The following is a 13,130-nucleotide window of genomic DNA, read 5'->3' as shown; positions in this document are numbered from 1 at the left end:
TAGATTTCGTTTCGTTTCAGTTCGTTTCGATTCGTTTCGTTTCTATTTCGTTTCGCACTTTACATGTACCCTGGCAAATTTCATAAGAATTAATTAGGTTTTTGACTTGACCTATAAATGCACTCTTTTTGTAATTTAGGTTCTTTGGCTGTCATTTTTTTTTTGGGGGGGGGGGGGGGTTGCCCTTCTTCCACTTTTGAATTTGTCGCTACAAGCTTGTTTCAGTACTTTAGTCCTTTGCCACTATCTTAACTTAATTGGAAAGACAAACTGGTTTATATTGAAACGAAACTTACTTAGAAATCGCGTACATATTTATGTTGCTCTAGTGTTATTTGCACCTACATAGGTTTTACTGAGAGAGAGAGAGAGAGAGAGAGAATTCACGATATATAAAATAAGGCAACTTTATTTCCTACAACTTTTTTCAATTACCGATGTTACATCTTCCAAGAGATACTTCAATTACCACTTAACATTTCATGATACATACGACAGCTTTTGGATTAACGACTCAGGAGAAACATAGGAATTAGTGATTAGATATGGAATATAAATAGCAAAGTTTTCAAAAAGATTGAAAGTATATCTAAAAAGTATTTTAAAATGTCTCTGCCAAAACAATAAACACAAGGAAACACTCATGTGGGTGTGATATACCTTTGATAATGTATTATTTCAATTTGTTTATAACAAATTAATATAAAAGTTCTCAACTATTCAGTGATAACCACTTATTTTTCTGAGTGCTACATGTATTGCTTAGATAATCAACACCTAGTCTTGCACTATATAAACGGTTTCTTACTCATCAGAAATTTCCGCTAAAATGGGATCTTTAAAAGTATTTTGCTTATTGCTATCGATCTCTGTGTACAAAACCTTTTGTTAGTTACCATTACCTGAAAAAGCATCTGACAAATCTTATTTGTTACCCAGTACTGTGTCAGGTAGAGCGTCCAGCGTCCTACGTGACATTTTGAACCAGGAAAGTCTGGTCCGCTTCTCCATGGTACAAAAAAATACAAAATTTAGTGATGGATGCGATAGACAGCAAAAACAATAGACAGGATATCAAGGCAAAGCTCAGTGTGGTGACAAAGGACCTGAAGGGTTTGGAGACAAAAGTCAACATATGGAGGAAGAAAGCAACAAACTTAAAGAGGAATTAAAGGTGGTGTATGGGACAGTGAATTACAATAGGAACTTGACAAAGGACGAAATTCAAAATCTTGATCAGAAAATGCAAAGTAAGACTTCAGCTCTCCACTATGAAAATCTTAAACTAGCCTTGAAAAATTCAGCATTTGAAAAATAGCTTGATTTGTTAAATAAGACTATAAAACAAATGGAAAGAGGTGTTCGAAAAGATATAGAGACATTGAAGTCGTCGGACCAGAGCACATTGGAATTAATAGACACTTTGAATAAATCGCATATAATGGAAGCAAACAAGAATCTCCAAAAAAATAAAGAACTTGATCAAGACATTCGAAATAAAAGTTTGGTTCTGGAAAACAATGATGGAAGACTTTACCAAGGAATTGAGGTTCTTAAAGACCAAGTGACTGAAATGAATGCGACATTACTGATCAGCGGCGTAGAACTTCTTGTAAGACAAATTAACAAGATGGAGGACAAGTTCGAGAGTTTCGCAGTGTCTGTAAATGAAACGTTGAACAATGTTCGTGAGGATCTGAATGAATCGAACTGGACTTTATCAAAAGGTAAAGTATAACTGTAAATTCTATTTAGGTTTAGAATTAGTTCATAAGATAAAGTTTGTAGCTGGTTTTCGGAGAGAAATTATTTTTAAAAAATTAAGATTTATCATCTTTTATGGAAATACCGGTATAAGATATGATACATTGTATAATTATTCAAAATCTTTTTATAATCGATACAGATTAAAATAAAAATTCGGATATCTTAACATTTTTCACGTATTTAAATTCCTATTAGATGATCAAATACTGTGAAATCAAAAATTTTCAAATGATTGTTTAATTTTGTTGTTTTTGTTTTTTTAGGGATTCATATCCTCCCTAAGATATGTCAAAATTACGAAAGACTGAATCACGTATATGTTGTACAAAATATACCAAACTCGTAATTTAAAATCACAATTAATCAATATTTTTGCCCACAAAGCACGAAGGTTGACCCCAGGAAAATAAGTATTTAAGCATATATTCCCCATAACTCATTAATGTCGATGGTAACATAACTAATTCCTGACCAATATTTCGGACTCCTTGCGGATTTTTTTTGGTCAAGAGGAGATGATGCTTACTCATCCTAGGCACTAAATCCAGCTTTAGAATTTCCATGGTTCCATGTTCATATATTTGTATTTTTGTGGAGTTTTTTTTATATCAGGCACTGTATTTTACTTTCAAGGTTCTTTCTGTTTATATTTCGACATCGATAAGTTCAGGTAAACAACTAAATAATTAAACAACAACTAAACTAGCTAAATAGCTAAACAACTAAAATTGCAATGTTGATAACTGTTTGCTATAGGGTATTTACCTATAAAAGTATTTTATGTTTTATTACAAAACATGGTAGATAACTTTTTGGGAATTTCAACTCTCATGTGAACCCCTAAAACAAAAAGGATCACTAGGGCTGATATGAACCATATAAATTAGAAGCAAATTACCGATGTATGTGGTGACGTCTGTATATAAGTGAAAAATTCTCATATGGGATATAAAACAACATAAAATCAACTAATCGATTATATAATGCTTAGTTAATGGATTTTAAATTGTAAAAATAAATAAATGAATAAAACAATAAATCACATCCAATAAATCAATTTTTTTTCAGTGCTTTCAATTAATGATCATAGTTGCTGGGAAATTTTACGGAAATACCCGTCTTTAATGGGAAGAGATGGAGTATACATAATAACAGTAAACTCTATGGTCAAATCTGTATACTGTGACATGAGTACTGACGGAGGAGGGTGGACGGTGAGTTTGAGACTCAGTAGTAAGGCCTGTTTACTGTGACATGAGTACTGATGGAGGAGAGTGGACTGTGAGTATGAGCCTCAGTAGTAAGGTCTGTTTATTGTGACATAATTACAGACGGAGGAGAGTGGAGGGTGAACGTGGTCCTCAGTAGTAATATCTGTTTACTGTGACATGAAAATAGATAAAGGTGGGTGGACGCTGAGTTTAAAACTTAGAAGTAAGGTTTCTTTACTGTGACATGAGTACTGATCGGGCAGGGTGGACGGTGAGTATGAGACTCAGTAGTAAGGTCTCTTTATTGTGACATGAGTACAGATGGAGGAGGGTTGACGTTGAGTGTGAGTCTTAGTAATGAGGTCTGTTTTCTGTGACATGAGTACAGATGGAGGAGATTGGACGTCTGTTTACTCTGACATGAGATCTGACGGAGGAGGGTGGACAGTGAATTTGAGACTCAGTAGTAAGTCCTGTTTACTGTGACATGAGAACAGACGAAGGAGGGTGGACGGTGAGTGTTAGCCTCAATAGTAAGGTTTGTTTACTGTGATATTAGTAATGATGGAGGACGGAGAATGGCGAGTGTGAGCCTCAGTAGTAAGGTCTGTTTACTGTGACATGAATACAGATGGAGGAGGGTGGACTGTGAGTGAAAGCCTCAGTAGTAAGGTCTGTTTACTACGACATGAGTACTGATGGAGGAGGGTGGACGTTGAGTGTGAAACTCAGTAGTAAGTTCTGTTTACTGTGACATGAGTACAGACGGAGGAGGGTGGACGGTGAGTGTTAGCCTAAGTAGTAAGGACTGTTTACTATGACATGAGTACAGATGGAGGAGGGTAGACGGTGAGTACAACTTAAGCTTGTTATAAAGTGAGAGAGAAGTCTACTCCGTGTTCTAAGAAAATAAAATTACTTATTGATCTTAAATATTTTTCTTTACGAATTGATGTTTGTTCTTCAAAATCTTTTGAATGGGAACATAAAAGTCTTAAATTACTTACATTTTATAAAAATTAAATCGAATTATAAATCATTTAATCTATTAAAGTTTTAAAGTCTCAAAGAAGACAGGACGGGTCTACAGATTTTTTCAAGACGTGGTCAGAATATACAAAAGGATTTGGGGATCCATCTAAAAACCACTGGATCGGTAAGTTTAGTTTATGTAACATTAGTATAATAAGTTGTCTATTTAAATGTAGTGTCAGAATATAAACAAGAATCTGGGGATTCCTCTACAAACTACTTTATTGATAAGTTTTTACATTATAAGGTGCCTATATAAATGTAGTTTCAGGGATTTGGAATGTTAAGATATTTAAAAAAAAAAAAAATCTAAAGGAAATGATGCAATCTATGAGCTGAAAAAAAAACAAGGACCAGGAACTCCGGGTTGAGCTACAAAGATTTAATGGTTATACAGCATACCCTCAGTACTCCACTTTTTATGTCGGTGACAAGAACACTAAATACAAACTTACTGTGTCATTGTATCTACCATAGAACTTACGAAATGATGACTTTAAACATGACTGCTGATATTCTTGTTTCATCAATTGCTTGTCAATAATTTACCTCGTTTTAGAAACTGTTCATACTTAGAGCACGCTGTTGCATATCGAATCAACTGAGATAGAAACACTCCGTATGCAGGCAATGAAGGTATATTACTGCATAAGTAAATGTAGTTTCAAAATATTGATTGATTGATTGTATATTGTTTAACGTCCCTCTCAAGAATTTTTCACTCATATGGAGACGCCACCACTTGCCGGTGAAGAGCTGCAAATTTTGTCCTATGCTCGGCACTCATGGCCATTGAGCAGGTAGGGATCTTTTTCGTGCCAACACCTACTGCGACACGGGATCTCGGTTTATACGGTCTCATCCGAAGGACCGGTCTTCTACGTCCCACAGTGGGATTCGAACCCGCGACGTAAGGATTGACTCCTTACTTTGCGACTCTAGAGCAGACGCTCTAACCACTGCGCCACGCGGGCGACAGTTTCAAAATATAAACAAGAATCTAGGGATCCCTCTACAACATACTTCATTAATAAGTATTTACATTATAAGGTCCCTATCTAAATGTAATGTCGTAATTCAAGGATTTGGAATTTAAGATATTTCTTTTCATATTTCTAAAGGAAATGACGCAATCTAAGTTGACGAAGAACAAGGACCAGGAACTCCGGGTTGACCTACATAGTTTTAATGGAGACGAAGCATACGCTCAGCACTCCACGTTTTATATCGCGGACGAGGACACTAAATACAAACTCACTGTGTCTGGGTTCTCAGGAACTGCAGGTAGGTCTATTTGTAAATTTTCGTACATACCTAATTATATTTAAGGTCAAAAGTGATTAACAAGTGCTTTTTTATACCATATTTTTTTTACAAGAAAGACAGGGATGAGCATGAATTTCTATACTTGATCACTCACTCCAGCATGCTAAAGGTTCACGGCGAGATAATATGAATTAGCGTGGTATATAAGAAGCGAAGGTACGTTAACCGAGGGTCTTACTTGTACATGTAGGAGTATAGCTCGATGTATGACAGTGAACTTGAAATTAAAGAAGCTATAATTTTTACAACATCAGTTTCATAGAAGGTTTGTCCCAAAATTCCGTACACAAACATATTATTTTAGAAACCCGGTGATAAAACTAATGAAACATTTACATAGGTTAAAACAAAAAAAATCTATGAGTAAATACACAGATTAACCCTATTTAAATAAAATATTCATTGTAGTTGTAACAAAGCGGAATCATACCGAAAAAATGTAATAAAAAATTGATAGATAAAAAATATCTTACGAAAAAGTATTTACCACTTAGAAATTCGGGAAAAGAAATAAAAATTCTTCATAATATATTATCAACTACCTTTTTTCATAGGTTTAGTTTATATGCTTTAATTTGTATAAATTTTATAACGTTCTATATACATCGGCTTGAAATCTGGGCCGCGTTTCACAAAACTATCGTAAGATTTGTCCTAAGATAGATCTTACGATCATCTTAAGATCTGACTTGTGACAATCATAAGATTTGTCATTGCCGTTTCACAAAATATCTTAAGTATAAGAAATCTTAAGACAAGTTTTAAGACAAATTCCATTCGTCAATTTGACAGGGATTTTTTAAAAATATGTCTTTACAAAGTCTTTCATTAATTTTCTTTGAAATATTGAAATAATGTGTGTCTCATATAGTTTAGAACATTTTATAGCATCAACTTTAATTAAGTGTGATTACTTTTAATTTAAACTACTAGTGTATCTGAAACTTTGCAAATAAGTACGATTTTAACAATGACTCCGATTGAGACACCAAATCGTGTTCAAAGTTTGTTAATAATATTAATTGGATGCAGGTGTCTTTGAAACACTTCAACTACTGCTAACAGATGAAGAAGAGAAACGAAAGAAAAAATTCCATTCAATTTTACGGTTTCAATACTATTTCAAAAAGGCATAAAGAAAGCATTACATACAGCATCAAATATTACAGCATATTGAATTGTCATACACATTCCTGTAGATTAATGATGATACCTCAGAAATTAAACTATTTTATTGTCATCTAATTTTGTACGACTGAATAAAATGTTTACGTTGAAATTAAATCACCACAGTAAGCTAAATACAATAACCAAATATATTGTCCGCCACACTGTAACAAAATAAATTAAAGTAAAATTCATGGACTAATCAAATCCGGCCATTAAAATGCACATGATCCAAGAAGCATTTGGGGTTTTTGGGGGTGCAATTTCGGACGGGATGGGGTACAACCAAAGAAAAAAAAATTGTCTTGAAATGCATAAATAGGAAAACACAAAGTACGTACATTTTAGTTTTTCTATCGTATGTTTCTCTGCATTTTTTATAGGGGGGGTGTCATTGTTCTGACTGGCTGTTTTCTTTAAATATCCTTTAGTTTTATCCAAAACACATAGTCGCAATACATATCGCAAGTTTCGCTTTAGACTTAAGACATGTATCTAGTCGTCTTAAGATTATGATAGATCTTAAGATTATCATAAGATATGACAGTTTCGTGAAACGGCTATGGTGCAATCTTACGATAATTTTCGGTCTTAAGACAGATCTTAGTCATAAGATAGTTTTGTGAAACGGGCCCCTGGCCTGTTGAAAAAATGGCGACTACGTTGAAACAGGTGGTACATTAGAGTTGATCCCTTATTCGTTTTCACGGAATGCTTAAGAAATTATTGTTTGGATCAAATGGAAATGTTTTCTGGTCCTTTAAGGATAGATGATACAAACATTTTTTTTGGAGACTTAATATCATCTCACAAGTTTAGAAAATGGATAACTCTTAGAATTTTTCTCCTAAAAACTGGAAATTGAAATCGACTTGGAAAATATTAGTAATATTTCATCAAATTTACAAATTTAGAAAAGACATACTTAGTAAAGGTTTACAGATGAAAACAAATTTAACAATATGTTAACCTGGTACTTAAAGTGTAATATTATATGAGATTATTTTCATAATTTTCATTGACTGAAAGGACGTCACGTGATATTCCTCCTTTTGTGATATTGACGCGAAAGCGCGTCGGCGGAAAATGATATCACACAACACAGCGTTCGGTTGCACTGAAATTACGTAGAGCATCGAATTTTGAAAATTTTTGCATTATTCAAATATAAATGTACAAAAATTATAAAACATGAATTTCAGATTTTTTTTCATCAAAAATTGTTTTTTATGTTCCTTAGTTCTCCTCCCAAACGACTGAGCTTGTTTTTTGATAAACAGGCAAAAAAAAAATAACATCATGCTGAAGTGAAATATGTCATTTATTAAAGTAAATGACGGAAAAGTAAAACACAGTTAACAAAATGGGGGTCAGAAAAAGGAGAACTCAAAGATAGAGTATTACACATCTTAGTCAAAATATTACACAATCTGACCCCCAGCACCAAAATGACATTGTAACATGATGTACATAGGCAAAAGGGGGGTCAACCAGACTAGAAATAATAATTCAAATCCTGTAATCTTTCACAAGGTACAATATACATGCATTTTAAGTTGACCCCCTTATAAACATCATAAGTTTGGAAGACATATACAAAATGCTCTAAACTGCTGCCTGTCATCAAAAAAGGTGGGAAAACAAAATAACAAACAGCCAATAACAATACGATCGCGCAGGCATGAAATTGAACACAACTATGTTTCTCTCACCGCCGAGGAAAAACCATATATAAAAAGCAACACTGCTTTATATTGAAAAATCATATGGAAACCTGCAGACCGAAGCAAAATTGCGAAGTACACAAAATAAATGTCGGACTCATTCTCAGTAACCTAATACATGGATTTGCCATTTATTACAATGTACAAAAAGTTTACTTGTTCAGTTAGAACGTGAGGTACAAATAAGTGCTATAAATCTCTTTAAAACCCATTCAAACACTATCAAAAAAGATGGGTAAAACATAACAACAAAAATGTCAACCTGAAAGAAATAACAAGCATTGGTGGCAGATGGGGTGGATGGTGGGTTCGAAAAATTCAGCAGTTCAATAAACCATGCTTTCTCTTTTGGTAAACGGATCAATAATGATCACGTGATGGATAAGAGATTGGTTAAACCCATATTTAGATGTAGGAAAAGGGGTAAAATTAGTTCAATAAAGGAACAGAATCGCTGCTTAGTATAAAGCTATGTACAATACAGACACTGTTATATAATAACATAATAAAACAAGAACATGTCACATAAATGAAATTATTTGCAATAATTACTATTAGAAGAGGTGTACAAATCAATAAATACACATTAAAAATATTGCAAACATGTCCTTTATTTAGTGGAACTCTTCAACTCCAGAGAAGAATCCAAAAAAGTTCAAACTACGTTGCGTATGACCTTAAAGTCATATAGAAGTTGTTCAATAGACAGGAAAATAACGAGTACAGTTTTGATAATTGTTCTACTTTAATTGATATCAGGATAATTTAAGGTTATTAATACTCTATTCTAGGTGACAGTTTAAAGTATCACAACGGTAGTAAATTCACCACCAGGACAATGACAGGGATAGTAGTCGTAACAGTGCAACAGAATATCACGGAGCCTGGAAGTACAAGTCCTGTCACCACTCTAACCCAGACGGACTATACGGATAGACTGGTGATTCTGGTAGTCATTACACGAGATGGTATCACTGGAAAAGAAGTAATTCATCAAAACAGACTGTGATGATGATCAGACACAAGAACTAAAATTAAACTAATGTATTATGAAACATTATTAAATAATCAGTTTTATAATGATTATAAATAAAACAGTATAAGCAATATTTTAGTATAATTTACTTATCTCACTAAATGATGTACATTGGTGGTAGGACAGCTACTATCTGTTTCTTTTAATCGAAATTTGTAAAATTATCAGTTCTTGTTAATTTAAGCAATTATAAATAAATGTTGCACATGTACGCATGTTTGTTAGATTTTTTTTTTATAAAAACAAAAAATAATATAAAACATTAAGCAAACATGTATCTACGCACAAACCTCATGTATGTAGAATGAACTTCGGAACATAAAATAAAATACATGTACATGTATTTAAATGTAATCAAAATTTTTCACTATCTCTAAGCATTTTCAACGAATGGTTAAATATAAATATATTATACGAGGGACGTTCAAAAATGACGCGGACTTGTTGCACAGAAAAAATATTTGACGACATAATCGGACAAAACGTAACACATGATATAGAAGAATCTTTACTTATATGGTCTTCAAAATTTAATATCTAAATGTTGTAAATTGGTATTAAGTTTGGGTGATTTATCAGGACATATCATTAAGTCACGGAGCAGCAAAATCTTCGACGTCACGGACATGATGAAAAATATGAGTTTTCATTTTCTCAACATTTCCCCATGAGTTTCTGTACAGTTTGATTTACCTTATCTACTAAACTCCTTAAACCTTTTTTGTCAAGCTTAAAATTTATATAAAACAAGTAAGAAATCCTTTTTTCTTTTAAATATGCTAACAATCGATAAAGATCGATACCATGATCTTGTCAGCAAATAAAACTTACTGTAATTCAATTTTTATGAAACTTTTTATGAAACCAAGAATTGCAGCTGTTGTTTAAAGTCATCATTTCGTAAGTTCTATAATCTATACAATGACCTTGTCAGCAAACACAATTTATCACTGAGTCAATGCTGAATTACGTTTTTAATTCTAATACCGGTAGTTAGTATATTATTTAAACACTGAATTGACAACGGATTTTTCCTTTATTTCCCGATCATGACAAGGAGCACATGGCGGATGTGACCGATCGGCAGGGGATGCTCACTCATCCATGGCACCTTAGCCAGCTCTGATGTTTCGGAGGTCCGCGTTTGCTCTGTTCCTATTTTGTATTGATTTATGGACCTTTGATTTTGAATACTGTTCATTGTCGCCATACCCTAAAATCTTGAAAATAAGCCGCGGCTTATTTTAAGTTTTGGTAAGGAAGTGGGGGCTTATTTTCAAAACCGGCTTATTTTCAAATTCCGGCTTATTATCAATGCAAAAAACTGGTAAGAGAAGAGAGCACAACCAAGGTTTATTTTCCATACAATCATTGAATAAAATGTAATCGATAGAATCATAAGAATGGGAACTACTTGTTCGATCTAAAATTAAAACATCATGAATATAATATGATAAAATAATAATAATAATACTTTGTTCCGTATATTGCGTGTAGAAAAAATACTGTAAAAGTGGAAAGTTTGACAACGAGGGAACATTAACGCATGACTTTAGCTCGTCAAAGTTTTCTCTCGTCATTTTTTTTTATTCATTGGCGTTCCCCGGTGTACGTTTTTTTTTTTTTTAGGTCTATGGTGTAATCGTCTACTTTATATTTTGAGAATGTCGATTCCGAAAAGATAATTTCATTGTATACAGCATATAAATTTACGTGAAATATAAACTTGTTTTAAAAAAGTAAAAATAATATACATGTATTAGATATCCGCTTGCAGTTGAATCACTTGATAAATTAGTCAAACACATATTTAAACAACTCAGTTACGGTACATTGAAATGTAATTACTACCAAGCCCTGCCGATCAGCAGGTTTCTTGCCTCGGGCAGTGTTACAAACAAAATCTTCCTTTTATCCGTTTACTTATTTAATTATAACAATTTTAAACACATCGTTAGTTTGTACAGGTCTGGATGAGATAATTATTGTTTCTGACAATTTCATGAAAAAATCACCATGTTTTCTGGTTCCGCAATGATTTTTTAAGCCAGCGCAACATGCTTACTGGTAAAAAAAAAATAACTTTAAAAACTACCTTTTATTAGTAATTTTACATAAGTTCATAAGTAGCTACAGACTTCGTATGTCGTATGCAGAAATATTGGTAAAGGTTAAATGAATTAAAGAAAGATAACTCAGTTTTATTTTGCACAGTAAAAAAATCGTCGGAGTTTTCAATCGTCGAATTTTTAAGACGAGGCAATCGTCAAACGTTTAACATCTTTCCTAAATGGCATTGTCATGACCGGCTTATTTTCAAAAGTGGCTTATTTTCGAGTAATTTTTAATGCAAGAAATAGGTGGTTTATTTTCAAAACCGGCTTATTATTAAATCTGTCGTATTTTCAAGATTTTAGGGTATGTTTCATTCACGACGACTTAATTTAGGGAAATAATACAAGACAGTTTACTCCTTCGTATACTAGCATTCCTTAGATTATTTAGAGCAAAAACCATACATCGCAAAAATTTTGTCTCGCTTATAAAGAGTTGATTGCAATCTCGCGAAAATATACTACTGCGAATATTTAGTGATCTACGGTTATTGTTAGTCAAAAATTAACACACTGAATTGACAACGGATTTATTCGTTATTTCCCGAACATGACAAGGAACACACGGCGGGTGTGACCGGTCGGCAGGGGATGCTCACTCCTCCGTGGCACCTGATCCCACCTGATGTTTTGGAGGTCCGTGATTGCTTTGTTCCTATTTTGTATCGTTTTATGGAATTTTGAGCTGGAATACTGTTTATTATTTCTTTACATTACATTCTTTTGTGAACAAGCTTATTATATTCTAACATAATAATTGTGCATATAACTATTGACAGGCTAAGTGTATTAACGAGTTTTTAATTGAAAAAGCAACTGTCTTTGATGTCAAAAACATCTCGACTTTAAGTTATCGTGGGGGATCATTGTACAAAGTGTTGAAAAGCCTTAAAGTTTTGATTTTATTGACTTTGATAAAATGTTGTGATTTCAAGTTCCTTGGAATTTTTAATAAAATTTTCCTTGGAGTTTAATTATCTTTGTGTGATTTAAACTTCTTCTGATATACTGCAGTATAGTTTTTTAAATTCATTTTAATGTTTAAGAATATTAAAGTAGTTTAAAACTGAACAATGATTTTAAATATTTTCTTTAAAGAAAGGACGCCATTGGTATAAGTTGAAGTACCACTTGCAAATGTAATTGATGGAGATAACGAACAGTATCCAAGCTCAAAAGCTCAAAAGTCCATTAAACAATAAAAAATTAGAGCAGCAGAAACACGACCTCTAAGACATCAGAGTTAGGATCAGGTGCCCTAGAGGAGTGAGTATCCCTCTGTCGACTGGCAAAACCCGCAGTTTTCTCCGTATCGTAATCGGGAAATATTAGGAGGACAGATAATTTCCATATTCCCCTCAATCGCTAAATAATATTCATAATATATAATTATAAGAAAATAGATTAAGAAGGCCCATCCCTTCTTAACAGTTTTCTCAATTGCCAAAATTAAGGTCTATAATTTTTATTTCTGGGAATCAATATTTTTTTTAAGAATTAAGAATCAAGACTTTTTATTGAAGATAAAATGCATTAGAGACTAATGAGGTCAGTAACTAAATTACTTTTACGTACAAGCAAGTAGAGTCGGAATATACTCTTCAGTTGAGACAAAATGTCCATTGTTAGGGTAAATGTATATCAAGCATCGACCATCTTTTCGGCGGAAAAAACAAAATATTCTAAGTACTTGTGGTTCTTACTTAGATCGTCAACGCCTAGTTCTACAGTGTATTTAAACAGTTTCTTTATT

General features: G+C 33.1%; 1 protein-coding gene across 1 annotated transcript; it reads left to right on the top strand.

The window, feature by feature from the left end:
* The first annotated feature begins 5,134 nt into the window (after positions 1-5,134).
* On the top strand, positions 5,135-9,374 carry LOC134258851 (tenascin-like). Its single transcript, XM_062741439.1, has 2 exons — positions 5,135-5,294; positions 9,019-9,374. Exons 1-2 carry the CDS (start codon positions 5,135-5,137, stop codon positions 9,234-9,236), a joined length of 378 nt encoding a protein of 125 aa, XP_062597423.1. The 3' UTR covers positions 9,237-9,374.
* The last annotated feature ends 3,756 nt before the right edge of the window (positions 9,375-13,130 follow it).

Source organism: Saccostrea cucullata, unplaced genomic scaffold, assembly GCF_032062105.1.
Source record: "Saccostrea cucullata isolate Sc308-1 unplaced genomic scaffold, CSIRO_AGI_Scuc_v1 ctg480, whole genome shotgun sequence".
Classification (NCBI taxonomy): Eukaryota; Metazoa; Mollusca; class Bivalvia; order Ostreida; family Ostreidae; genus Saccostrea; species Saccostrea cuccullata.
The sequence above is the reverse complement of the archived record's forward strand: the minus strand, read 5'-3'. Positions and strand labels throughout refer to the sequence as shown.